Source organism: Fusarium oxysporum, chromosome 15, assembly GCF_000149955.1.
Source record: "Fusarium oxysporum f. sp. lycopersici 4287 chromosome 15, whole genome shotgun sequence".
NCBI classification, from domain to species: Eukaryota; Fungi; Ascomycota; class Sordariomycetes; order Hypocreales; family Nectriaceae; genus Fusarium; species Fusarium oxysporum.
Genome location: NC_031000.1, coordinates 37,762 through 65,483, shown reverse-complemented (window position 1 = coordinate 65,483; position 27,722 = coordinate 37,762). Strand labels below are relative to the sequence as shown.

At 47.7% G+C, this 27,722-nt stretch overlaps 6 protein-coding genes across 6 annotated transcripts; 4 read left to right on the top strand and 2 right to left on the bottom strand.

Moving 5' to 3' along the window:
- Window positions 1-6,824: 6,824 nt before the first annotated feature.
- FOXG_22540 (uncharacterized protein) lies at window positions 6,825-8,023 on the top strand (the record flags this gene model as incomplete). The annotated part of the gene is made up of 2 exons (XM_018402955.1): window positions 6,825-6,873; window positions 7,002-8,023. 2 exons carry the CDS (start codon window positions 6,825-6,827, stop codon window positions 8,021-8,023), a joined length of 1,071 nt encoding a protein of 356 aa, XP_018257410.1.
- Window positions 8,024-13,430: 5,407 nt separating this feature from the next.
- On the bottom strand, window positions 13,431-14,027 carry FOXG_16660 (uncharacterized protein; the record flags this gene model as incomplete). The annotated part of the gene is made up of 2 exons (XM_018396687.1): window positions 13,431-13,662; window positions 13,789-14,027. 2 exons carry the CDS (start codon window positions 14,025-14,027, stop codon window positions 13,431-13,433), a joined length of 471 nt encoding a protein of 156 aa, XP_018257409.1.
- A 2,104-nt stretch (window positions 14,028-16,131) lies between these two features.
- On the top strand, window positions 16,132-16,526 carry FOXG_22539 (uncharacterized protein; the record flags this gene model as incomplete). The annotated part of the gene is made up of 3 exons (XM_018402954.1): window positions 16,132-16,158; window positions 16,207-16,266; window positions 16,326-16,526. 3 exons carry the CDS (start codon window positions 16,132-16,134, stop codon window positions 16,524-16,526), a joined length of 288 nt encoding a protein of 95 aa, XP_018257408.1.
- A 3,381-nt stretch (window positions 16,527-19,907) lies between these two features.
- Window positions 19,908-20,306, top strand: FOXG_22538 (uncharacterized protein; the record flags this gene model as incomplete). Its single annotated transcript, XM_018402953.1, has 1 exon — window positions 19,908-20,306. One exon carries the CDS (start codon window positions 19,908-19,910, stop codon window positions 20,304-20,306), a length of 399 nt encoding a protein of 132 aa, XP_018257407.1.
- A 1,309-nt stretch (window positions 20,307-21,615) lies between these two features.
- On the top strand, window positions 21,616-21,868 carry FOXG_16659 (uncharacterized protein; the record flags this gene model as incomplete). The annotated part of the gene is made up of 2 exons (XM_018396686.1): window positions 21,616-21,716; window positions 21,814-21,868. 2 exons carry the CDS (start codon window positions 21,616-21,618, stop codon window positions 21,866-21,868), a joined length of 156 nt encoding a protein of 51 aa, XP_018257406.1.
- A 4,689-nt stretch (window positions 21,869-26,557) lies between these two features.
- Window positions 26,558-27,160, bottom strand: FOXG_16658 (uncharacterized protein; the record flags this gene model as incomplete). The annotated part of the gene is made up of 2 exons (XM_018396685.1): window positions 26,558-27,049; window positions 27,101-27,160. The coding sequence occupies 2 exons, from the start codon at window positions 27,158-27,160 to the stop codon at window positions 26,558-26,560; spliced, it is 552 nt and encodes a 183-aa protein (XP_018257405.1).
- Window positions 27,161-27,722: the final 562 nt, after the last annotated feature.

The following is a 27,722-nucleotide window of genomic DNA, read 5'->3' as shown; positions in this document are numbered from 1 at the left end:
ATCAAGGACTCCTTCAGGAGATCTGTTGCCTCTTTAGACACAACTGTGGTAATCTTACTACCGCAGTCCCTGCTGCAGTAAGGGCGACTTGCTTGGAGCATGTGGTAAATAAGATCCGTCCGTCACCATTACAAGGAAGAAAATCGTGGATTCCCCCACCTGCAGGCGTCGACTTGTCGAAAATCTCCATATGGTCGGCGCTATCGAGATAAGAAACCAATTTCCTGCATCTTTCAAACTAAGATACTGTCGCACTGCCTCTTTAACATCGACATGGTCAGAGCATCGGATGCCAAGCTTCCTGGCAAGCTTCCCGCATTCCTCTTCAAAGCCGGTCATACTGAAAGCAGCCATCCAATGAACAGAATGGTTGGGTTTCACCCAGTGAGCTAAGCGCAGGCCTATCTGTGTCTTTTCCATACCATCCCCCACCACTTAAAGAATCACACCACTTAAAAAATAGCACAAAAGATCACCGCTCTATACAAGCCCTACCATGTTATTTGCACCGCATTTTGGCATAATAAAGCCATTCGCAAGAGAAAAAAACCTATGGTAAATTACTTTTTACGTTGTGTCTTATCCTAGGCCATTTTTCTTCTGACTTCGTGTATATCATAAGGGTTTCAGGATATTGAAAAATTTGCATTTCTCGCTTTCTCATCCTTCGACACTTGTAAAGACTCTCGGCGTAGTTTACGCGCGTAAAATATCTCCAAAATGTGTCGCGATGTTTATACCGAAAAAAACGTTATTACTGCTATATTCGATATTACTGAAGATTATCTATCACAATAATTACCAGGCCTCCGATAAGTACGGGGTGCCTCAACCCGTCCTCTCGAAAAGACTTTCTGGCCAGAAGAGCAGGAAAGAGTCTACCCACCCTCACCAATGTGTTTCTACAAGCCAGGAGGACCACCTACTTCATTGGCTTCTGCAGCAGGAATCCTCGGGCTACGCTCTCACACATAGCCAACTTTGAAGGTACCTCAAAGCTCTCCTCCATCAACAGGGAGATAACAAGCCATTGGGTAAAAGCTGGACTACCAGGTTCATCAATCGTCATGCAAAACTATCTACTAAGCTTGGAAAACACCAGGAAGCCGCCAGATTTGACGGGTTTACTCCGAAGGCGGTCAATTGGTACTTCGATATCCGGGAGAACGAGTATGGCTGGATCAAGCCTGAGAATAGGGTTAACGTGGATGAGGGCGGCATAATGGCGGGTTTCGGTAAGTCCTCTATAAATTCCTTATGGGTTTTTATACACCATAACTAATTAGTTGTCCATAAGGCTTAGACAACCTCATAATTGGGAGTTCCAACCCGAAGAAGACTTCGTTATTAAAAGGCGTCCAGTCGCGCACCTAGACTTCGTTTATTGAGGCTATTACCGCAACTAACCGTGCTTTAAAATAGGGAATTATCTTTAAAGGAAAAGTGTTGTAGAAGCAGTGGTTTCTGAACAAATTCGAATTAATGTTGTTTATATTGCTCAGTAGTGCCGGGTGAAAATATATTTTATGAAACTTAATTGTTCATTATTGAGGTGAGAGTTCTTCTCGGGTTTATATCTCCGGATGATTTCATCTAGGACTTTGAACTTTAAATCTAGGACTTTCAGACTAACAGTCTGAATCCTGAAGGGAAGGGGGATTCCCGGATTTTCCAACAATTAATAGCGGACTGGCATTACATCACATCCCTTAACGGCTGGACCGACAACCACATAGCTCACGAGTGGTTGAAGGATGTTTATCCACCTCAAACGGAGCTTCGTGATGTATCGGATGCGGGACTTATTATCCTTGACGGTCACGGGAGCCATGCGCAGGTGAGCATTTTGGTGTTTTCGCTGCGGAGTCACCCGCTATAGGGTCGTTAACGAGCAGTCAGGACGAGTGGATGGCGACGTGCTTTCTGAACAACGTCTACGCTGCTACCTACGAGCACATTGTTTCCATGGTTTACAACCGTTAGACAATGGAATTTTTAATGGCATTAAAGGTGCGTATCGGAAAGAACTCCAAAATCTGGCTAGTTTAACCGATTCTGCGCCAGTTGATAAAGTCAACTTTATTCGGGCATATGCGAAAGCTAGAGAGGCGGGCATGAGGAAGGAGATTATCTTATCCGGCTGGAGGTTTACTGGAAATTGGCCAATAAATCGTTATAAAGCTTTAACACATCCGGAAATTTAACCGGACAAAGAAAAACTGCTAGAAGAGTTCAAGACGCCGAGCCCTCCTCAGTTGCACTCAGATGATATGCCGAAAACGAGCCGGCAAGTAAGAGAAATGGCCAAACACCGAAGCCTTCCGACCAGGCGGAAGTACAGTAAGATCGCAAAGGGATTGTAAGCTTTAGAGATGAAAGTGGCCGTTCAGAATGCGCAGATTACTGGCCTCGAGGAGCAGATGGCCCAGGTGCGGCGAGGGAAGAAAAGAAAGGCGGTACCGAACCCGAACCGACGATTCATGGCTCTAGCGGAGGCTCTAGCGACTGGAGAAGCTCTTCGTGACTCAAAGGAGGCAGAAATAGAGGTAGATGTGGATGAGGAGGTCGAGGAAGTGATTGAGGTGGGTGTCAGGTCAGAGGACGAACGTGAGGACTTTAAGGTCGTAACAAAGCACTGCCAGCGCACACGGAGCAGTCGGGAGATCAAAAAACCATGCAGAGAGTAAAATTTAAGCAATTCTCTATATAAAATTCGAGTGGCTTCATTTTCAATGGACAAGGTGGTTGGTTTCTGCGTGAATCAAATATTGGATTTTGTATGGGGCGATGATCTTTTGTGCTATGTTTAAGTGGTGTGATTCTTTATGTGGTGGGGGATGGTATGGCCATGCCCGAAATTATCTTTTTCCCGCAAATTGTGCTCATCAGAGGCCATTCAGCTCTATCTCCTACGTTTTCATTGCCTTTGCCGTAGAGAGATTTCAAATGGATTATCTTATTGATAAACAGAAAATACCGAACTGACCAGCATCAGATGAAACAAGGAATCGGGTGCAACTTAGAGTGCCGAGTAGGTGGAACGGGGGGCTGCGTAGGATATCCACTGAAAGTTTTCTGAACACGCCTGCGGCTGGTCTGAAGATACGACTGGCAATGCTCTTAGTTCCGAGTATCGTAATGGACAATCTTCCGAATTCCTTGCGTGACCTAGGATATGACATTTGCTACACAAAGGAGGGTTACGCATCGGTCTTGCGTTCTAGATGATTTCGAAGCCACTAAGTTCTCTTCTTACACTAGATAACGGCAGAGATGAACTAACAGCGACTGGATCGACTCGCTGGCGGGGGTCTAAAAGGGGTCGTCGATTATCTTTCCGAGTCAAGTGCCAGTGCGGATAAAAATCTTCTTGTTGTAGTGCTTGATCTCGAGCTAATAAACTTTCCAGCTTATGAGCGCAGGGTAGCCCTCGTGACCGTGAAAAAGAACCAGTACGGGCCGACGAGGGAGTCGAGTCTTCATGCAATAAAAGCTTTCGTTGTTGCTCAACTTTTCGCAAAGCTTCGTGAGATACCCAACCACGTACTGCACCATAGAGGGTGCCGGAGAGTTCAATAGGTATCCGGATCTTCTGCTTGGCTTGGTTTGACCTTAGCCCCGCCAGTTGATTGAGCAATGCATGCTTGATCGATCGCCAAGCTTCGAACAAGTCCATCGTAGATATTTTAGAGTGGCTCTTAGGCAACCAGTGTATACTTTCAACCCTCGAAGTGACGACGTTATCAAAGTGGGGATGTTGATTGACCCACGCCTTCACTAGCTTCTCTTTGTATGGATCAAGCCAGTTTGTCTTGACATATCTGACTTCTTCGGCATAATCCGGGAGGTATTTCTTCTCAAACTCGGACACACGTTCATGGAAGGTTTGTTCATTCGGTGACTTAATGATCGAATGCCAATGGCCGTAAAACTCATTCCGAGCCTCGATTCCCTGGTTATCTCCTTGAGCCTGACGCGTGAATCTTGGCTGACAGTAGCAGAGAACTGCCTTATTAGCATGCCAAAGACATAGCAGCGGGCTTGACAATGGGAAGCAAGTATCGACAGCATTCACACATGCTAGGCAGCGATCAGTCAAGATGACAGAGGGATGTCTAATCCTTTGGTTTTCGCATAGCGATCGGAACCGATTCAAGGCCCAAAATAGTCTTGTTCACATTCCCCACTCAGAAAAGCAAACGCAACACAGAATGAACGCTGATAAGAGTCGACCCCTATCAAGTCCAAAAGCGGCATTCCGTATTTGTTAGTTTTATAGGTACAGTCTAAGATTAAGATATCCGGATAAGCCTGTAGGTATGCCACTGAATCGGGGTGCGCAAACAGAACAGCTTTGACCCGGCCATCTAGCCCGGTTTGGAATTGACTCCAAAATCCTTCTCTAACCAGCTGATCAGCAACTGCGTTAATGCTGCTTTGTCCTTAGCAGACTTCTCGTTTAGCATCTGCAATACGGTTGTAGATGTCCTGCTGTGTTGCTATTGTCGGTATTATGCCGTATGTATGTTCTAATCTCTTTAGGGGCTATCCCAACGTTGGCAAGGCCAGTCAGTTGAGACAGGTGCTCCTTAGACAGTGTTCGAAGTACTGGGTGGGCGGTGGTGTCTTGGCTTGGTTCATGGTTATGTAGTGAGAATCGGCTGTCAGAACGGTGCCGTAGAGTTCAGGTACTCTTATCTATAGACTCCTTCGCCAACACCGAGAACTGGCAGCCCGTTGTTCGAGTTGTCGTCTTGCGCTGCCGTTCCCTCGAAAGGATTGGATGGTTACGGCGACGATCACACATGTACGTGATCGTCCTCCTGCCGGTTTTCTCCTTGGTTGACCTTCCAGTTATGAACGCGTAGCCCCTGGTGGCTGCCCAGGCGTTGATCGCTTCAAAAAGTGCCTCCCGTGACTCGAACTCGCCCTCGGGAGGGAGGCAGTCACCAGGCAACAGTGCTGAACTTTGAGACTGACCAGTGCCCATATGAATAGAATCGTCGCGAGCACGTAACCTTGACACGATCACCAGCGAGTGCAGTTGAACGAGACGCTCGAGGTAGCGGAGAGAGTTAGACCGAATATGGAAATTGGGACGGGTACCCGTTCGCCTATTGACCGCCGTTTTCTGGGCGTTTGAGGCATGGCAAACACGACAGAACGTAATAGATAGAAAACAATAGAGTGCTGGTCATCAGGAAATGAGATGCCCCTGAATTGACCGTTAAATCCTGGTTAGGTTAGTAGAGTGACCGTGAAAATCGAAAGAAGTTAGTGCATGACCACTAAAATCTGGTTGGTTGGATAGATTCTATGCTAAGAGCCGAAGAGGCTAGCTTAATGACCGCGAAATTCAAATGGGTAATTTCTGCTGACCCGATGGCTTTGTTAGCGCCTCATCACGGTGTACAGAAGGCAGCTAAGACCCCACGTGATCGTCTTCCGGCCGTCGTCGTGGCGGAGATCTGTTCTTCCTTTTTGTACCTACGTCAAGCGAGAGAGGCAATCTCCCAAATCCTCTTGACTCACATCCATTTGATGCAGAATGATGAGTGCCATCATGCCAGCGGCCGTCCTCTTCGCCTCCTCGGCAACGCCGTCACTGCTGGCGAATTCTATCGTCAGAATGACATCCGTTCCATGCGGTGGAACGTGGTCAATTCGCGTTCCCATTTGTCTGAGCTGAAATTGCAGTGTTCTTTAGTGGGTCCCGCGCCGAAAGCTGCGTCGCGCCAGCTGGACAAATCGACATTCAGGCCTGACCTTTTCGTTCTGTGAGAGAATCAACACACGACCAGGCTATCGTCGATCGACCGCTTCTCCATTGAAGATGAGTTGCCCCTGCGCAAATTACTATGTGAGCTTCCATACCTGGCTCGAGGTCCAGAGTACTAATCGCGAAGAGGGCTCTTTCAAGTGTCCCGACAGGGTTCAGATTTTCGACGGCTACTGCGATATCTGTCTGGTGTGCCTTTCTCAAGCTCAATTGAGTCGTTTCCATGCTGACCCCGAATGTGTACTAGATCGCATGCACTGGAATACCCATGAAGAATTTGTTACCACATGCCTCGTCTCCATTCAGCGATGTCAAAGCCATGAGCGAGACGGTCTGGGGGAATAAGGCGGCGGCTAATACTCTGATGGAAGAACAACTATGCTGCTCCTCGATCCGTCCAGAAACTCTTGTTACACATCTGGGTGAATCAGGATTATGAGACGAAAATGACGATAGTTCATGTTTTTCTCCGGGATTATTTCTACCACTGGAAGCTGCATTGAACGTGGAAGTAGCGGGAAGTTCCGTGAGAGCTCCATTCTAAGCTCGCGCAGGTGTAACGCAGTCATGATGTTCTTATCTGAACATTGGCCAAGGCGAACGACCTTGCCGCTGTGCTACTGGAAATTTTATAGCCAGTCCTATCGCGGCCGCGAGTCTCAGGGATGACGCATTCTGACGGTTCTACCAGCATTAACAAACGTTCTCGCTGGAACCTGCCTCTTTCTGGGTCTCTGTCTCTTGCCCCCGCGATGCGGGCCCCCGGAGCCTTGGAGATCGGGTGCCCAGGCTTCTTCGCGTCATGCCGCCCTACAGCTTCAGGAAGAGCTTGCAAAGTGCCCACACACTGGAGCTTTGACCTTATTATTGTTACCTCTGTCTCTATCTCTTATTGCAACCGCCCAACAACCTCGCTCATCGCCGACCCACGACAACACCGCCTCCGAAACCCTCCTGACGCCCGAGCGTACCCGTGCGAGTTTGGAACACCTTGGCAGTGTGATTAATCGACTCTGGCGTCAGGGTCTCACGCTCTTCAATCGCCATGTGCGATCCGCCTTCGTCCAACACAACTGTCGGTAGCCCGCCCTCTGGTTAGCAATCCCGCCGTTGCCAGCACTACCCCTCAATTCTTTTTTTCTTCTTCTTTTTCTTTTTTTTCTTTTTCTGCCCGGCCCCGCCCTCCGACCCTGCCCCCGACACTGCATACTGACCATTCCAGCGCTCACAATCACTCCGAACATCAAGGCGCCGGCAAATATTCCTCCCAAGACGGACAAGCCTCGCCCGCACGCTTGCGGCACTTGCCAGCACTCGTTCGCCCGATTGGAACATCTCAAGCGACACGAGCGCTCCCACACCAAGGAGAAACCCTTCGAGTGTCCCGAATGCTCACGATGCTTCGCCCGCAGCGATCTGCTACTGCACCACCGGCAGAAGCTGCACCAGACCTCGATCCCCTCGTCACGTCCCCAAAATCGTCGCGGCTCTGCCAGCGGCGTCGCCCCCGGCCAGAGCCGAGCTCGCAAGAATAGCGTCGCACGACCCAACCCAACTGCATCCAATGCACCGGCCACTTCTATGAGGCCGCGGGCAAACACTATCACCCATGTTGACGACAGCACGATGCAGATGATGGCTGCTGCGAACTCCTCCGTCGTACGAGGCATGTACCCTAGCCGCACCCATAGCCGACACTCGAGTCTGGCCGATTCGCCCATCCACAGCTTGGACCATAATTCTGGTGGCATGTCAGCTGCCAGAGGACTCCGAGATGTGCAGAACGGGCTGCCCAAGCTGGAAACGCACACCTTGAGCAGCCTAGAGTTCAGCAAAGGCCTGCAGACAGCGCCGCCAATGGCCGCCTTCAACACTGAATTCGACCTTGAGGGTTTCCTTTTCGGACCGAGCTCGACTACAAACCCCCATACCCTCCATTACAGTGATTTACCGCAATCAACGGCGTTGGAACAGGCCTCATCGTTTGCGCCGTCTTGTAATGAGATACCATTGAGCCAAACCCTCGACGAGGATTTTGACTGTTTTACTGGATTTGAGCATCAGATATTCTTTCACACGAGCGAGAATTTGGTGGACGGATCTAGTCCGTCCACCATCAGCACGAGGAGGAGCACGATTAGCGATGTTATGTTAGATGGTTCAATCCACCCCTCGCCGACCGGGATGGGTACGATGTGGCAACCCTCCGTGATGGACTTTCAGCATGGGAGTACTATGCTATAAAACCCGCCTCCTGCCTTGTTCAGATGATGTGAAGCCTTCCTTTTCATACCTCATCCCTTTTTTCCTAAGTCATTTCTTTGATTCCTTGCTTACCATTCCTAATCTTCACGCATTTCATATCAAAATCAAATTCACCGTTCGCATCTTCACAACTATAAAAAATAAAAATAAAACCATGCCTTGCCGTTGAACGAATCGAAATACTCGAAAACCTACGCAAACACTCAGCAGTGGCGTGCAAGAACCTCATTGCCTCCCTCCTGACTTGTACAGCCACAGCTGTACCCACGCCATCGCATGCAATCGAGCCAGCGACTGTGGCCGCTGTAACTGCCTCAAATGAATACTTGGAGCTAGATGTCGTATTCAATAATATTCACGATATCAACGCAAGAAGTTATGAGTTTGCGGCCGATGAGGAAAACAAGCTTCTCAAGCGATATCCCTTGAGTTGTGTTGAGCCTCCCGGCCGTACCGAGCCCCACATCCCCACATTTGTCATGAGGTACATGAGGGGAACATAGTAATACGTCATTAATTAATTTCGCCTTTATTACCCTACAAATCATTTCGAATTAATTGATGACTTCCCAATCAATACTTACAGAGATATCAGCGGAGGCGCTTAACGCATATGATGATAGTAGCTTCATCAACGAAGAGAATAGCCGTCAAGAGCATGAGGGTGATAGCACCCGGAGACCGGCTTTTCCAGCTGCCGAGGACCGAGGCTTCGATTTTCAACCCTTCGAGGTGCCGCGACGAGAGCTACTCGTTAACAAGCTGCCCCAAAGCCCGCTATTACTTTTCCAACACTTCGTGCCTATTTCCTTAGTTAATAACTGGGTTCAATATACTAATAACTGGGTTAATAGCCTACTTCGGAGCGGCGTTATTGATAGCCAAGAACATGAAATAACAGAAAGGTCACGCCTCCGTACCTGGAAGCCAACTACCGCCGCAGAGGTATATGTATGGCTTGGGATCCTTATTTATATAGGGGTCCATAGCGAAATAACAGTCCAAGACCATTGGAAGACCCCTCAGCTAGAGGATCAGCGGCCTGAACACTCAATCATTAAGTTCATGACTTATGACCGATTTCAACTCCTTCATCGTCACCTCCGGCTCTTTGACCACACTAAATTCTCTAACGATGACGACTTTCCTATCATCTTCCAATGCGTTGAGCTATGGTCTCAACATATTCAACTTGCAACAACAGAGCTTTGTGATCCGGGCTCACATCTTGCCGTAGACGAGGGTATGATCCGATATACCGGAAGGAATAAGCAAGTTACATACGTCCCCAACAAGCCTATCGACACAGGCCTCAAGGTCTGGATAGCTGCCCAGCTAGGCCTCTTTATGAGGTGGATTTGGCACCAACCTGGCGCAAAATACGGCCCAGTTGGTATTGAGAGGAAGAAGCCGGCATCGCAACGAGGGGGGAGGAAAGGAAAAGGAAGAAGTAACCAACGGAGGGCTCCTAACGAGGTTGATGAGGTCAAGGAAGTTATCCACGTCATTACAGAAGCTGGGGATAAGATCATGGCATTGAACTCGATCCAAAGCGTCGTTATTGCCCTTATTAACCTGTTGCCGGAGTCGACATATCACGTCTTTGTGGATAACCTCTTCTCGTCGCCAGACCTCTTCCGCTCCCTTCGTCAGCACGGCCACGGTGCAACCGGCACAGCCAGGCCTAATTGTGGCATCTACAAAGGTCTTGCAGACGCCAAAAAGGCCGATAAGGCAGGGAAGTCAGGGTTCCAATTTAATGAGATCAAGGTCATCCCAACGGCCGATAATCAGGTAGGAAGACTCGACATTCTTCCTGATAATTCAGCCAATAACTTATCTTCTTCTTCTCTAGGTCAATCAGATCGCTTGGAAGGATAATGCCCTCGTATTGCTCCTTTCAACCGTCTTCACTGGCGATGAGAGGTGTGATCGTTGGAGGAAGAGACCGTCAACGAAGACCCCAATGGCACGGCCAATACAGCGCTTTTTTAGTGGCGAGCCGGTCAAGCTCATATCGATCCCTACTATCGCCGCTTCCTACAACGACGAAATGAATCATGTTGACCGAGGCGACCAAAGGAGGTCATATCTTGGCTATGATCATCCTATCCGCCGGGGCGCTTGGCAGGTTATTGCTTGGACCTTCTTATTAGATGTAGTCCTTATAAATAGCTTCCTCTTACAGCTACATGGGCAGCCGGTTTGGAGCCATTATATGAGTCAGAAGAAGTGGAGGGAATGCCTCTATAACGCGGTCTTCAAGGTCTTCCATCTACAGAGCCAATCAAGGCAGGCATTCCGAGCCGGGGACGAATTTACGCCTGTATCACAACATAAACACATCCGAAGAGGTAAAAAGTCAGACTGCCTTGCTTGTAAGGGGCTTCAATTAGGGCAGCCAAGGTCAAAAAGTACAAGGAGGTCTTTGGCGCCGGTAAGCTATAATAAAAGAAGGCGCCAGTCAATTTGAGGATGTGAGCAGTGTGATGTAGCGATTTGTAACTCGAGAGATTGCTGGTACTTCTATCATAGGCTAAATTAGGGGGGGGCAATAAGTACCTTTGTACTGATGCATTTTAATTGGCTGTAACCCCCTGCCGTGACCTGGTGGGAGGCTCAACACAACTCAAGGGATAATTGGTATTCAAGCTGCCTGCATTGTCAGCACTGAAATCTTCTAGCCCATCCAGTGTCGACCAATTAATTCACACTGGGAAGAGGTTCTAGATGCGCGGTGCTTAAGTGCGCAGCAGATTTAGATATGTGGCTGCGTGACTATAGGTAAGTTATCAACCACGCGTGATATTGGCCCTTATTGCATGATGCTAACTCCTCTTGCAAGGAGCTGCTTTATTTGATGACTTAACTTTAGCAATCATGCTAATGTTCTTAATCTGGAAGCTTAACTAATCGACAGTGGAACACTGTCTTATCACCGTTTTGATGGCGCTTGGCCTGGTTGCAGCTATAACCATCATCTTGAGGCTCATCAAGGTATGCATATTGGACTTTGCTTCTCCAGAAAGGTTCAGGACTCTAATACCGGTATACTTTTGGCTTCAAATGGAAGAGGCCATTTTGATAATAGCTTCCTCCGTGACCATACTTAAGTCCCTAATCGAGCATATCCTCCATCGATTCGGCCTGCCTATATTCCAGCCCAGGATTAGGAAATTGACCTCATTTCACTTCAGCACCCCTACGTCAGATACAACACCACGCTTGCACCATCAGCAGTCGCAGAAGGAGCTACTAGGATACAAGCAACCTTTTTTATGCATGAGCCCCGGCTCGAAGCAGCAGAGGACAGTCCATCAATATCGAACAATATGCAGCCTCTTAGCAATATTTCCGAAGCACTGATGTGCTGATTATCTCACCATGGATTGAGGCAAAGGGTCTACAGCCTGATCTGATAACTCGACAGCAAACACGGCTTGAAAATGAAATACTCATCCAATCCAATCTATGGATTTCCTTGAAGATGCAAAAGGGAAGAATTTCAGGAGCTCCTATCCTGCCCAATCGAATCCCAGATCCTCACGACAGCCTCCTGGGCAAGCCAGATTGTATGAAAACGCGATCATATGACGCAGAATCGCCAAGCACCTTCGTGGAATAACAGACTCGGATGAGGTAGACGCAGTCAGGTAAGAAAGTAGTAATCATATATACATCGACTCTAACAAAGAGATATATAAAATTAGCGTTTATTTTCACCCAACTCTCGATCCCTCTTATGCTTCCGCCTTGGCTACATTAATCTCAGGCCCTGACCACCCGATACTCAGCTTGGCATATCATTTATGGAAGCCGTTAACTAATTCATCCCGACTTTGGGGAAGCGGTACACTCCTGGAGCCACATATGAACATAATCGTATTATGAGCTACTGTCAGTCCAAACATCACCTAGTTATACTACGCAGTCGCCTGCACAACCCGAAATTCCCGCTCTATACGGGTTTCTCCTGGGCCCGCATCTACGCTTATGGTAAAAGTAAGACTCCAGCATGCCAAAAACGAGTGGGCTTGGGACACGGATGTGTGCACGGATAGGTTGGCACATAATTTTGTTATCATACGGTCCGTGCTCAGCCCAGTAGGTGATTTGAAATGTTTAGTCCGGAGGAGTTGCTCAGGAACCCGTGAAAGGCCGCCTACAGCTCGTTCCTACAGAAAAGTTATTAACTCCTCCCGAACCCAGGACCAATTAGTTTTCCAGCGAAGAAGGTGTATTTAGAATCTACCCAAAGTCCAGCCCCAGTCAGCTCTATCCATAGCTGTTCCTCACCCCAGATTTCTCCAATTAGCCATTCGATCATTCATTTTTCTTCCTCCACTGTCAGATTCTATCACAATTCGATATCGAAATCTAGCCATTGCGAAGCCAGTGCTGATAACCTACCCAACTTAAGCTTGAATTATCAGCCCAAACAATCGATACTTGCCAAATCTCGAGCGCTGATATTCTCTCAATTTCTTACCGAGCTCTCACAGTTGGGACATTAATATGGGTGTGTCTCGATGTATCAGTGCTAGAGTCTGGGATGAGTTAAGTCGTGGTGAGTGACTATTAGCCCCTTGTACTCATGCCTATCGACTGCCGCTGACAACTGTCCACAGTACTTGAGTTAATCCCTCAGGGAAACGACGCGATCAGTTGTGGCAATAGCACTGGGCTTCAATGTCCCGAGTGCTCAGACAGCAAGAGCTGCCGATATACCGTTCCCCTCTACTGTGTCCAATATGCTACATCTGCCTCCAGGAGGAATACAGAGGCCGAATCAAAGAAAGGCGGCTGCGGCCTAACCATTGGCGGCATCATTGGCGGTATCATCGCTAGCATTGTAATAGTTTTCGCCGCTACATATTTAGTTTGGAGGCTCTATATCAAGCCTAAGAGGTCACAGAGTCCCACATCTATCCATGTCTTCGACATGGACCCTATGCAAGGTTCCGAAATGGATGCCGCCTCGAGGAGAACTTCTCTCTTATCGACACATACCGTTCACTCTATGGCTCCCACCATTCTTACTCGAGCCTCCAATATTATACAGATCGCCTACATCCCCGGCGTTACCAACCGAGCGGCTCTGACGTCATCAAACCTTGTTGTTTCTTCCGTCCCGCTGACCCCCATGCATCACACGGAGGGCAACCGAGGCCATGAGAACAATGACCAACACTTTTTCTTCCCTTGCGACCTTCAAGGATCGGCCCATTCGAATCTATCTCGGTATTATCAACAGGCGATTTAACTACCATCGTCCATACAAATCGATGCTCGGTTCTGTTCGCAGTGTTGTCTCTCTGCAGTTCAGCTGCGCGTGGTTGCAGTTCTGGTTGCGTTTCTAGATTGTGCTGACAGCATGTTTCAACGCTTACTGTTCGGTCATGCTCTCTTTGTTCCTTGGCCAGTCGGCGAAAGACGCCATGGACTTTGGGCGAGCTGGGCACTTGTGAAGGCTGGCGCGGTGAGGACCGATGCAGTTGACACATTGTTCTGGGGCAATACAATCATCCGGAGCGTAGCCAGTCTTGCCGCAACGCCAGCAGGGAGGCCTCTTGTGGAAGGCGCCGAAGGAGGGATAGTCCCAATGTGTTTTACACTGCCTATGACGATCGGCTTTTGTCAACAAGGGTAGCCGTGTGGTTGCCAAATAGAGACCAGTATTTCTTAGTTGGCTTCAAGAAAGAGACAAGCAGGGTCTTATCAAGAGGGTATCCGAGGTATGCTACAAAGGGCGCACGTCAACAGGCTTGAGCCCCGTCTGGATTTCTATTTCATCGTTCACAACACTTCCGCTGTCCAACGTATTGCCATGGAAGTCGTTTAGTCCACGGGGAAAGACTGCGACCGCATAGGTAAACCACTTCTTGTTAGTCTCCACCGTGGTGGTCCTAGAGTCTGCTGCCCACTCCGCCTGCTTCTCTACGAGGAAGTCACGGATGTCAGGGTCGGTGGTCTGGATAGCCATTCAGAGTTAAGTTGAAATACCTACCGAATCCAGTCCAAAACAGTGCTGAGCTTTCACAAGATGAGGGTCCGGATTGCGTAGTTATTATGTTCTGCCCGGAGCTCTGGCTTCCAGGAGGATGAAGTCACGAAGGTCCTCACGGAATGGGGGCGGTAGTAACCGGTTGCCCCTGGAGATGAGGGGGTCGGTATTTTGTTCTCGTCATTGTCGTTGATGTTGACGCTGATGGCTTAAGTGGTCATAAGCAGCAGGAGGCGAGGCAGCGACGCTGCTGTGGGTAGGTTTGGAGGCAGATCTGGAACTAGAGAGCTCGCGGCTCCAGAAGTCTAGGAAGTTATTGGAAAACTATTGGATGAACTGCCGTTCCAGTCCGCTTACTATCCTTGAGGGGATAAGAGGCACGCAGAGTGGACTGCTTCCGTAGTTGCGGCAGTGTTGGCGACGTTGAGTGGCGATGACGGCGTTTGAGCCATCCGTCCGGGTCTTAAGCAGTGGGCGAATTTGTCGTAGAGGATGCCATCGCCGCCACTTTCGGGCAGGTTGGGACGTTTGTTGCGCACTTGTTAAAGAATAAGCTGTCGATAAGGCTACTTTCTCAAAACCTGCATGCCAAGAAAATGGGATTATAAGTGGAGGTTGTAATAACCTAATCAGCCTCGTGAAAACCACGACAGATTCCGGGTAGGCACGGCCACCTCCCCGAGAGCCGCTCACTTATGGTGCGTGTTAAATTGTTGAGACCGTATGACTAAGATGGTTCGATCTGCCGGTGGCTAAGATGTGGATCCTATGTAAGGAGTTGTTAATTAAACCTTTTAGTGATACCTTCGACACCCACAATATTGCTTCGTCACAAATATATCAAATTAAATTTCAAATACAGCATTTGATATTCTCGATACGCAACGAGTCATTCGTACATTTGTTTTGATTTGCTTGATAATTTGTTGGATTGGATTTTTGAGCAGCACCGCATAGTTTGCGCGTCGGCTGGTCACAGTAAGCCATTAATGTAAGCGTTAAAGAAGAGCGAGCGCCTCGATGATATCTTGAAACGTGGCGTAATCGTTAGTGCTAACTATATCTGTTTTCTGACGTCAGCGAGCGTACATCATACTGCTACATTGTTACGAGCAGCTATTATATACCAGCTTATGATATAAAATAGCGTACTATCTAGAGACGAAGTTGGGATTATGTTTGAGCTACTCACATATCAAATTATGCATCACTTATAACGACCTCTAGTCCTCGCAGTTCCTGCCCATGGAGCGCCTTTATTTTGAGAACTTCCATGATGGCTTTATCAGAGTTCAGAAAGAGCTGTGCCATGTCGTGGGCGTGCCGTTTGCGACTAACTCGGACTCTTAAAAATGTAACTCCGTGGCCCCTTAGCCGCATCCCTAATGGCTTTGGGGCTTGCATAATAGGCGTTAAACAGCGTCGGCTGTGCAGTTTGCATGGATTTAGCATGTGACCCTCTCAAGCCTCCTACCTGTTGCTAACCAAACATGAGCCAGGATGCAGGGAGCTTTCCACATGCACGATTTGATCAGCAAGGTGTCACGCATACGGCTTTGCAACGACATGGCATGGCAATGGCGAACTTTCTGAAACCAGCGCCTATCACAGCAAATAGCTGGACGTTTGAGATTGGTTCAGCATCTTGACTTGGTTGGTCAGAACAAGCTTCCTACCACCGTGCAGACACAACATTACACTGCAGCCGGCTCCATAAGGCAAAATAATTTGGCAATTCTTGAACTACAGTAACATCCATGTTTAGCGTAAGTGGCCACCCGCCCATTGAATGTAAGAATTGCTTAATTAATACAGCCAAAAATCGAACCCGCCACGGCACGAGCTGGCGGATTTTGCCATCGGAATGACATTCGCTCTAGCTGTTGGGTTATTGATTAATTATAGATAGTATTTTACCCCTTCCGGCTGTGCTGCGTTGAAGGCTGTACTAGGAAGGTTTCATACCCTGGCCCTGCGGATCCTTGATCTCATTCTTTCTGATCCTTTTATATCTTTCCTCTTCGTTCCGTTGGAGAATCGATATACGACTAAGCTATCTTTGATCTGCTGCATCTTGCCTAAGATGACTAGCCCCTGCGCGAATTACTATGTAAGCTTCCATTCCTGGTTTGAAGTCTAGAGTACTGACCACGAACAGGGCTCTGCCAAGTGCCGCAATAGTGTCCTGGTGTTTGGTGCCCGATGCGATTTCTGTCTGGTATGGTCTTCCCAGGCGCAATTGTGTCGTTCCCCCGCTGACCCCGAATATGGTACTAGACCGCAGGTGCTGGGATGCCTATTGATAATTTGCTGCCACACCCTTCGACTCCATCCAGCGAATATATCAAACCCATGAATAAGAACGTGCGGAAGAATAATGCGGCTGCTAGTAAGGAGGGTGTAGCATACTTGAAGAGGGCCTATGCTTCTCCTTGGTCCGTTCAGAAACTTGTATATCCAGGTGAATTAGGATTCTGAGACGGCAACTCTGCTTCCTTCTTTCTGATATTAAGTGTTAGCGACTGCCACTGTCATGGAACCTCCTAAATGGGTCGCAAGCAATGTCATCCACTGGAAGTCCTCGAGGTGTTATATTGATAGATAGCCCCATCCACGTATAGTGAGGGGTGATATTGGAACTGGCTGGTCAGGCCATTGAATCAAGGGGCATAGCGGCCGTTTCAAATCCTTCTAGACGCATGTTAGAGTAAGTAACATTTAAATCTTACTGAAACCCGGTCACGAGGCCGGGAGAATCATGTCTTCAAACGCTCTAAGCTGATATTCATGGTTGAATGCCATATGATTCTTCAGTGACGCGTATGTGTTCCGGGAGAAAGAGAATCCTTGCGCGGTCTATAGCCCATTCATTCCAAAATCGACCACATCAGGCTGTTGGGGGCATGAGGCTAGGGTGAGGGGGAACTGCCATAAATATGAGGAACACACTCTCTCCTAGAGGGTGAAAATATTAGCATTCCCAACAACTCTCACTGCCATATTCCCCTCCGTCCAGTCATCATAGAAGAATTCCTGTCTTCAACTAAAACACTCTGCGAGGGAAACGCACTGATTTTGATTTCGTTCAACTGTTCCGTTCTTTATTTGCCGGTCACTGGGAACAGGTATATTTTCTTTTATGCGCCATATTGCAAGGCTCGGGGAAGACTTGCCGTCAACGTTCAGTTCGAAACGTCGGATCCTACAATTCAGCCATTGACAGACTGCTTGGAGGCCATTAAGCCAGCAAGCGGTGCATAAGGAACAGCTACTAGTGAGTAGCTACCACTGAAGAAAGTCTTTAGCCTAGCGGGTTGAACAAGGGTATTCTGCCTTCCCATATCGTATTCGCTTGTCCAGGAATCACACTCTTAAATGGTCTCCTTCATAAGTGGCCTCCAACATGAAGCCATTGATGCATACCATGGCTTGAACATTGAGGACTGATGCTCCTGGTCGTTTTCGACTATTTTTCTTTTTGTCTTCCTTCCTTTCTTCCATTTTCTTCTTCTTTCTTTTCTCGCTTTTTTTGTATAAAAAAGAAGAAGAAAAGACATTCATTTAGGGAATGAAAATCACTCCCTCACAAGCGGAGGGATCCCTTGCGATATTCGTCGCTGGCTGGCCGCTCGTAAGAGGAGATGGATTCCTAAAGCTCTGGTTACCGCCCATCCGCCTATTGGTGCATTCGTGAACAAAGGAACCCTACAGAATCAGACAATAGCAAGTTGTCGTAGCAGTCAACGTGCACATAAGCATGATTCTTTGTCGGTCAGCAAGGATGCTGTAAGGTGTGATGTTAGATTTGTAACTCACAGCACTTCGTGTCTTTTTTTTTCTTCCAGCTCGAAACGCCAACACCAGCGAGAAATATAGGTCTCGAAATACAGAAATTCCCCACATTCTGCGAGTCGAAGGTGGCCGTAGCTTCAAGCTTGTAATTGAATGCCTGACAATGGCTCAATTTTACTGTATAAATGAAGGTGCTATCTGGAAATTCCAGGAGAAGCCGAGTGCCCTTTGGGCAGGTGGGTCAGTTCTCTATCCGATTAAGCGAAGAGAGCACAAAATAGTATGCATCAGAATGATGACAGATTGCAGATCCGACTAGAGCGGGGTCTCTCATGGCGGAGACGGCAGCGAGCTTTGGGAGTTTTATATTTCAGTCACCGAAATAACCAGCCCCATTCCCTTACCATATTCTTTTCGGCCTATGCCTTACTCCCATCAGCCTTAAATCACCGGGCTATTCACTCCTGTTTGTGAATCTTGTCCCAGGACATCACTTGCATCGAACGACGTGCCTCACCGTCATAGACAATTGAACCTGCATCATCGGCAAGCCAGAATACTACATCGACGGTACGAAGAGATAACTTTCGACCAGTCCCTTCATCGGGACGAGGCGGATCCCCCTCCGAACCCCAACACCTACATATTCTAACTCAGCGAGCCTCTGAAACCACAGCCGCATTTGCCTCTGCCCTCACTCATCCGCCTCGCCGGAGTATTGCTGAAAAAAGAAATGCTTTTTGGAGCCTTGGAATAAGTCGCTTAGCGGGCGACATCGTGTTTGTATAGCGACCTACCATTATTTCCGGCGGAGCATTGCCAATGTGTACCCAGGAGTGCGCTCGAACAGGCCATAGTCATATGCCATCAGAATCTCTGGGTTGGCACAATTCTCCGGTCCACATCGTACAGAACCTCAAGCTCCAGCAACTTCATTTCTGCGGCCTGTACCCCTAACTATGGCGTAAAGTCTTGCTACTGAATGAGCCTGAATTCTTTCGATGAATATTAAGGCTGTTCATGTACGGTATGAGCAGGGTATCATCGTGGAAGGGGGAAGCTGTGCTGTAGCTGGCGTATTACAACGGAAAAACAACCTGGACTTGCTAGGGTTACGGGTGAAATACCTCAACCCTCACACACCAGTCGGCTTCAAAGTCTGGATTATTGCGCAACACGACCACTTTCTGCAGTGGCTTTAGCATTTGAAGGGATCACTATACACTGCTGTGGTTGTTTAAGCCGCCTCCGCCGAAGCCGCAGGGGAAGAAGGGAAAGCCCAAGGCCGTCGTGGCCCTCAGCAATACACAGAGTGTCGTCTTTCACTGATGTAATATGTTGCCAAAGCAGACATATCACGTCTTCATAGATAACCTCTTCTCCTCGCCAAATCTCTTCCGTGCCCTTCGCGAGGCAGGCAACAGGGCCACAGGCACAGCACGCCCAAATTGCGGCATCAGCAAGGAGCCAAAGGAGGCCAAAAGGAGGGATAAGGCGGGCACCGGCGCCGCCTTTCACTATAATCAGGTGAGAGCTATCCCATACAGTGGACAACCTTGTGAGTGTATTAGATATATTTGTGTTTATTTCCTTTACCAATTTATCTCTTTCCCTCCTTCCTAGGTCTCTCAAATCGCTTGGAAAGATAACAACCTCATGCTCTTTCTTTCAACTTGCATACTGGTGCTGATGAGGAGTGAACAAGGAAGAATAGGAAAATACCGGCCAATAAAAGCATACGATCAGTGTGGGGAATATATTTACCGATGTAGATGGAATGTAAATGTAGATAGATGTAGACTACATCTATTTATCTACTGCTGGCCCTTGTGCATCACCTATCTATCTGGCCGCCAGGTAGATAGATGAAATGTGGGGTAGTACTGGTACCCCTCCCTGTATTTTTGCTTTTGTTCATGTCTTGCCTTTTTCGTTCGTTTTGCACTCATATTCCTCGTCAAACCGTAGATCAAATTTTGCTATTGAGATCATGCATGCAAATTTTGCTCGTCCTGCGAAGTGTCCCGGACTCAGTGGGCCTGGTCTTTGCCACAAAACCATTTCATAATGGCAACCCCTAGCGATATATTCAGCTTCTCAACCGATCCTAATGGCTCTTCAGATATATCAAGTCTGGCAGAGCTACGAAAGCTGGATTTGTCACTATCCCTCGGCATCTCCGCGATCATCAAAGACTGGGACGCAGTTTCTCAGCCTGTTCGGGGTCGTTGGGTCCTCTCAATCCGGACTGAGCTAGCCACTGGGGGGTTTTGGGCTCATGGCTATGACGTTCAGACCAGAAATACAGCCAGCAAGCCTGACCCGTCCAGTTGGCTCTGCTGTCACTGTATCCAGCAGAAGGTGCATAAGCCAAAGGTTTATGTCTCTTCTAACACCCGGAAAATTGAGGGACACCTTAGCAAAGCCCACAACCTTTTCAATCCAGACCCCTTAAAGGTAAAGTGATACACACCGGACTCTGAATCAACTAACACTTCAAGACCTTGCCGCAAAAAAAAAAAAAAAAAGAGAAAAAAAAAAAAACCGGAAGGAGGACGACTTCCGTGATGAGCTAGTTGCTCGCTTTGACAAATTAACTTTTCAGCGCCTGCTTACCCAGTGGATCACAGACGCAAATCTCTCTTTACGTGTCTCTGAGTACGAGGGGCTCTAGAAGGTCTTTGGTTACCTTGACTCTTTGGTTCAAGAGACCTCAGCAAACCTCAGGCATAAAACGATTCGGATCAGGATTATCACCGAGTTCCATACTTACAAAGCTCACATCATGGACACCTTATCAGTCCCTGCAATGGCTGCCGAATGTGAGAGAGCATTTTCCTCCGCTGGTAATATGGTCTCTCCTCAGCGGACTCGTTTGGATGCGAGTACAATTGCAGTTACCCATCCCAGGACAGTCTCCCGGACAATCAAACAGTAGAAAGAACACCACAATAACGTCTCTAGACCACAAAAAGAGCGTCCCAGGAAACTCAGCGCGCTAGAGATTGTAAGGATTAACTCATTTATTAAACAGAGCCGCTCAATTACTTAGAATGAAGCTTTGTTAGAGCTTGGTGTTAAGGTATCAGCCCGGACACTACGTCGTCGGTTGGGGTGATATTGGCGGCGCAAATAGAGATAAAAGAAGAGGATTAAACTGTCACAAGACGATGCAAAAGCACGGCTATAATATGCGCGTTTTTGGATTCACCGTATTAACGAATATTTACTAGTAAATGCCGCTAAAATCCAACCCTTTCAACGCTAACTTTCTCAAAGATCTGCTTTACAGACAAAGTCACGGTTTCGAATGCGCCGAACAACCCTAACGGCTAGGTCTTTCGCCGGCCTAATGAGAAATACCGTACAGATCTAGTTACTATCCGGCAGCATATTAAACCGACTATTTCTATTATGTTCTGGGGAGCCCTTGCTAGAGACAAGCAGTCTTATCTTATTCCTATAATAGAGATATTACAGCAAATAAGAAGGGATATTCAAGCATGGTCTTATTGTAAAGCCCTGACAGAAGGTTTTCTTCCTTTTATTGATGAATTTGAGCAATTTCAGTAAGACAACGCCCGGGTTCATATCGCAAAACCGTCAATGGATTGGCTGCTGTTACATGGGATTATTCCCATTAATTGGCCGTCCCATCCGCCTGATTTAAACCCCATTGAACACATCTGGAAAGCTTTAAAAGACAAGGTTCGTCGGATGCGCCCTGAACTTATAAATTGAAGAATAACAAGACCGATAGAGCCGAGTTGATCAGATGGTGCCAAGAGGCGTGGGCAGCCTTGCCTCCCCACCTGATTTTGAAGCTGACAACTTCAATGCGAGAGCAAGTTCGTGCAGTCATTCAGGCACGGGGTGGTATGTACAATATTGAAGCTCTGATTCAGGGCTATTGATTGATATACTCTATGATTAAATTGAATGAATATTCCTATTGCAATTGCTGTTTATGTAGTTGGTGTTATCTCTTTGAGCGGCATAAGACAGCAGCGGGGTCACGACCGGGGTAAAGGATTTATCAAATGAGCGCAACGAAGGGTACATTCTCACACACCTATTTCTATGTGTGATAGAAGTACCAGCAGTTTGCCGTGTTACAAATAGCTACATCACATACTTTACAGCCGTATCGGGTCTGGACCCTTCGTTTATTTCCTGATATTGGCTGTAGATAACCTCCTTTTTCCTTCTTCCTTTTGAAGGGTTGAGGGTGTCCCTGCCGGCAGCCTTTGCAAGCTAAGCAGTCGGAATTTATGCCTCTATAGACATGATTGATATCTCTCAGTAGGTGATTTTGCCGTGCTTCATTATCTTCAATGTCTTCCTCCTTCCCTGTGCGGCCTCTCTTCCTTTCATGACTTTTAGTGGCATAACGGTTGAAAATGGCGTTATAAATGCATTCCTTCCAAGCCTGTAGCCTGCCGTGGGGCTTCCAACGAGGGTGCCGGGTCTTCTTCTGCAAAATGAAGTTATTCGCAAGTGCGACTTCGAGGAGGAAATTCCAAAGCAGCGCCTGCCAAGGACTGCGGCGGAAGCGATGCTCGTATGTTGTATAGGACCTTATCTGATCGCTGCGGTCAACGTGATTCATTTCATCGTTATACTGAGCAGCTATAGTAGTAATAGGGATTATCTTGAAGCTATCCCCATTGAAACTCTGCTGCAGCTGTTGTGCCTCTGCCTTCGTCCCTCTCTTAGCCGGCAGCTTCCTCTTTTTTAGTGTGCGGTTGTGAGAGGCCCCGCTGTGCGCAATTGAAAGGAAGAGCACCACGCTGCTATCCTTCCAAGCAATTTAGATGACCTAGGGGGAATAAAAAGAGACAAATTAATAAGGGGAATACAGCTAACAGTCGTCCGTACCTGTTTATCATGCGTCGGGATCAGTATGACCTCATTATACTTCAAAGGCGTGCTGTCAGGAGCTTTGCTGGTCTCTTTTATCTGCTTCATCTCGGTGCTGATGCCTCAGTTAGGGCGTGCCGTGCCTGTGGCACCAAAGCCAAGCTACCGAAGAAGGCGGAAGAGCTGCGATGACGAGAAGAGGTTATCTGTAAAGACGTGATATGTCTAAGGAAGCAGACTTTTCACTAGGTGAACAACGACGCTTTGAGTATTGCTGAGAGGAATCTCGGTCTATAGCTTTCCCCTCTTGCCAAGCGGCTTCGGCATAGGTAGTTCGATGATCATAGCGGTATATGGTGATGACTTGACATGCCAAAGCCACTGTAGAAAGAAGCCCTGTTGCGTAGTAACCCAGACTTTAAACCCCACTGGAGTGGGCTTATTCTTGACGACTATTGTCTCTTTTGATCTGCCTATAAACGGGATCATGCACTCATCTACAGTCAGATTAGTCCCTGGAGGATAGAGTTTGGTTAACACCTTCTGTATGTGATCAGACCACTCTTTAGCCGCTTGGAAGGTCTTTGGAAGATCGCTCTCATCCCTTATATTGAGTTAGGTGTAGTTAAAAGTGCGGAAATACCTGTTGATTAGCTCGAACTTCTGTAACGGCATGAACTTGATGATTGAGTGAAGACGGTGCTGATCTCCTAGGCTGGGTGCCTTCTAATGGTCCTTTATTGTAATTTCTCTATGAATCGAATTTCTAGGTAAATAATGACTCCAAGCTATACGTAAGCTGATGCTGTGGTGATGCCTTCCCATTTGAGGATGCGTGAGTGTTTGGAAAGGGGGGTATTCCAGTTATCAATAACGGAATTTTCAAGTAGGTAAACGACCCAACTGTTAGTGTATTTAGTCCATGATTCAAAAAGGGAAATAGGTAGGAAAAGTTGGAATAAATCAAGTGGTTCCTTGAATAGAGGGTTGATCTTGAAATCATGATATTCTAGGTTGAAAGGTTGAAAATCATCACCGTGGCCCTCTCGGGCGGAAAATGAGGCACGCCGGTAGGATCATTAGCTGCCCTCAAAGGCGGGGTCTCAAAGCTGTGATCATCTATGCTATCTTGTATCTTTGGAGAGCTTATTGTTTCCTTTGCGACTTCTTAGGGATGATTTGTCTGAGGATTTTGATCAATTTGGTGGTGAAAAAAATCAAGCAGCTGTCTGACGAGAACTTCACGTACCCCGCAGGTACTAGCGGGGTTAGTAACCAAAGTGGGGCGAGTGACCAGCTACAGTCTTCAGCCGCTCAAGGAGATAATAAGAGTGATTGGAAGTGGGGCTGGTGTTGTCAGACTTTTGTCCTAAAGTTTTGCCCAGAGACGTCATCATGGGCGAGGGAGGCGAATGTCGTGGGAAAGTTAATTCAATGGAGGTGTGCAGATGACAGGTTTGTGTTACTTAGCGTCTTTTGGTGGGTGGAACTTGTTTCATTTTGCCAGATAAACTCAATAATCCAACCAAGAGTATGTGCAAGACCCCCTACTAAGACCAACAAACCACCCATACCCAAAACACCATGCCCTCTAAATCTACGGAAACATCACTACTGACCAGACCACGCCCGTCGTTGAGTTTGTTACGAGCTCACTCGTCAACGTCACAGGAGCAGTGGCGTGCAACGTATCAATATGGAATACAGTCACTGACCCGACGGGCGCGACGGGGCAGCAGGTCGACGGGGCGCTGTGCAGCCCCGGAACGGGCGTTCGAGACAACAAAGTGGCCTCGACAGCGTGACCGAGGGTGTGGCGGAAGTGGTGCAGCGGAAGAGGCCCTGAGGATGAGCTGGAGGGATTGATGAGGCATATCTTGTTTAGGAGGACGAGGTGAGGGATACCTCCGCTTTATGCTATATATAATCAGACTAAGTGAACCCGCCATTAGATTTATTGCATTCAGAGTTTAACTATCCCGGAAAATAGACCAGCTATCTTCACCATGATAGTCGTTAATCCTACAGCCACATCCGACCCGGCTAGTGATCACTTGCCTCCAGATACGGACTTGCCATTCGTAGTCATCATCGTCGCCATCTTCATCCTAGCGCTAGCATTTTATTTGCTGTTTGTTCTCCGACCTCATAGTCTCTGTGGTAATGTACTGAAGTGCATCAAGCTCTTATCTCTTAAGACCCGGCGATAGGCCTGAGTTGATTAATGACGATATTTTTGAGCCGGTGACACTAGATCAGACTGCCCCTGCACGAGCTTACAGGCAGTGGAAGGCCGAAACGAATTATGTGGCCGACATCGAATTCGATTTTAATGCCTGGTAAGCACACAAAGTCTATTGCCACGCCGACTCCATTTTCTTACTACTTCTCAGTGCAATTTGTTTGGAGCCTATGCTGGACGAGGACATAATCCGTCATTTACAATGCGGCCACGTCTTTCACTCAAGTTGCTTCGGTGAATGGTTCTTCAGGCGCCACGACACCTGTCCTACATGTAAATCACGGATCATGCCAACCACAAACCATTTAAGGACTGCCTAAGCCATAAATGCTTCGGCAATACGGGTTAGTATACTCTCACATACTCTATGACGGGGCTAGCTGCGTCAGACAGTGAAAGAGCACCGGCACCTGCGCTACTATTGCCACCTTGTGACGTGCCCAGTGGGTATCGATACTTTCGGAGTACTAGTTCTATGGTTCAAAGGACTATCCCAATGACTGGGAAGCCACTATCATAGTGGCCACAATATTGTATGCTGGGCGGTGTGACGAAGTCGCTGCTGTCCGCGAAATCGGTGTCTATCGGTGCGTGCGGGAGATGGCTGTGATATCCGCTTATGTTGTCAGGGGCAGGGTGATGCGCCTGCTGGTGGGTCTCCATCTCGCTCGGGTCTGGCTGCGGCAGCGCATCACGGTTGGCTCGATTTGGCGACAAAATAGGCTGCTGGTGTTGAAAGTGACGGAGTGGCGATGGAACTATCGTCTATTCTAATGGAAGGCGACAAATGTTAGAATATTCCTTTTTTTTTAAAAAAAAAAAAAATAAAAAATAAAAAATAAAAAAAATTAAAAAAAAACTAAAGAACTCCTGATCTTGAACTCCAGTGTTGTCCCTTATACCTTCCATTCTTCGACTGTCTGGATTGTTGGAAATCTCTACTCCTTAACGCACTAGTAACATTTAGCTTAATCGCTTAAGCCTTTGCTTTGAAGCTTACAGACCTTGGCTGTCTAGAGAATCATTTTGAAGACGTTTATGGTGGATCACATCAAGCATGTCAGATGTAGAATACAAGAAATCTATTAGTTCTCATTTTCAGGTCTTTTAGAGTCCATATCCGCGTGACGATTGCAGCTTCTACCATAGGCGCATCTATAACACATAGATCTCGAGGGCCGATCCGCCTAATTGTCGCGCCTCTTATGTGGGCACGTTGCGTTTGCCATTCTCAACATCGACCTGACGACCCGTGTGTGTGAATACAGAGTGTAAAATCCAGAGAGCTCCCTTAGCGCACCGATGAGGCACGATGAGTAGCAAATACACGGGATCGTAAGTGGCATAAGTATGCTGTAAGAGCGAACAAGGACCATCGGAGTCCTGGATGAAAGAAAAGTTAAGAAACACATATGAGTAAACCCTGAGAAAATGCAAAATGTGAATATGCCAACTCTCGACACAGACTGAACTTCCGGAATCATAAAAGAGAAGTACAACGGGAAAGACCCATATGCATAAGGTAATTCTCTGATAAAAAGGAAACGGGGAGGATATAAGTGTGATTTAGCTGAGGGTGGTCATCACGTGGTGCCATGGCATAATGGCAACCTTTTTACTGGTTGATCTTCTCATTGGCCATGTTGGTAGTCTCGGCCTTCTTCTGGTGCAAGAAGGAGCTGATCCACGAGAGCGTCTCGTTGCTAACGACAAGGACGGTGGTAGCAGCAGCCTTTCCGTGGGCGACGAGGCTTGTTTGCTCGTTCTTTTTGACTTCCGAGTTAAAGACCTGGAAGACGTGATCCTTGCCCTCGAGACCCTTATGGTATGGGAGGAGGATAAGAGCCCTCGTATCTTGGTAGAGCTCCTCGGTGGGCTTCTTGGCGACGGGGAATCGCTCGTCGATGCGATCGAGGGTCTTGCTGCCCAGGGAGTCGACCTTTTGGACGTACGGCGAGACGTACTGGTAGGGCTTAGAGAAGTAGGGAATGACCGGAGCTGCGAAGGTCTGGTAAGCGGCTTCGCCGAGCTTGATAGAGCGCTGGCCGTATTCGTTGGACTTGAAGATATGGACGCCGTCGCTGATAACTGGGTAGTTGAGCAGATGCTATGAGGGGTCAGTTCAAGTTTTCGAGAGAAAGCGCATGGTTTTAAATACCTGGATAAAAGCAGAGTACTGAGCAACGCTCATGTCGCCGTTCACCTGAGGAGAAGACATGTTGATGGTTGTGGATGATCGAACAAGAACTGTTGTAAGTGGGGATGATATGAGGTAGTAGCGTTGGAGTTAAGCTGAAGGGCTCAGTCGGTCAAGCCGCGGCAGATGCCGAGTTGAGATGACGACTGAATGACGAGTAGATAAGGTTGGATTCGAAGTTAGGTGCGATGAAATCGCAAAATGAACCTTGAGGTGAGATATTCCAAGGTAGACATAGGCGGTGGTGTAGTGGTGACAGAAATGGGAAGACAAGAAGAGAGAAACTAGGATAACAATAATTAAAAGGGCCCTGCAGACGCTAAAAAGAGGACAAATGGAGAAAAAAAGTTGCTGCGAGTGAAATCAGAAAAGTATTATGAGTGTGTGTGCGTGGTAGGAAGAAGAGGAGGTGGAGGAGGTATTGGTCTGGCGCCACAAGCAGACCAGGTCGACGATAGAGTGTAGGTAGCAATGAAGAAGTCGCCTGTACAGGGTGATTTACTTATCAGGGAATTCTCTAAAGTTGCCTAAGAATCTAAAATCTGTTAGGTAGGGTAAAAGTGCCTCAAAAACCCGCAAAGTG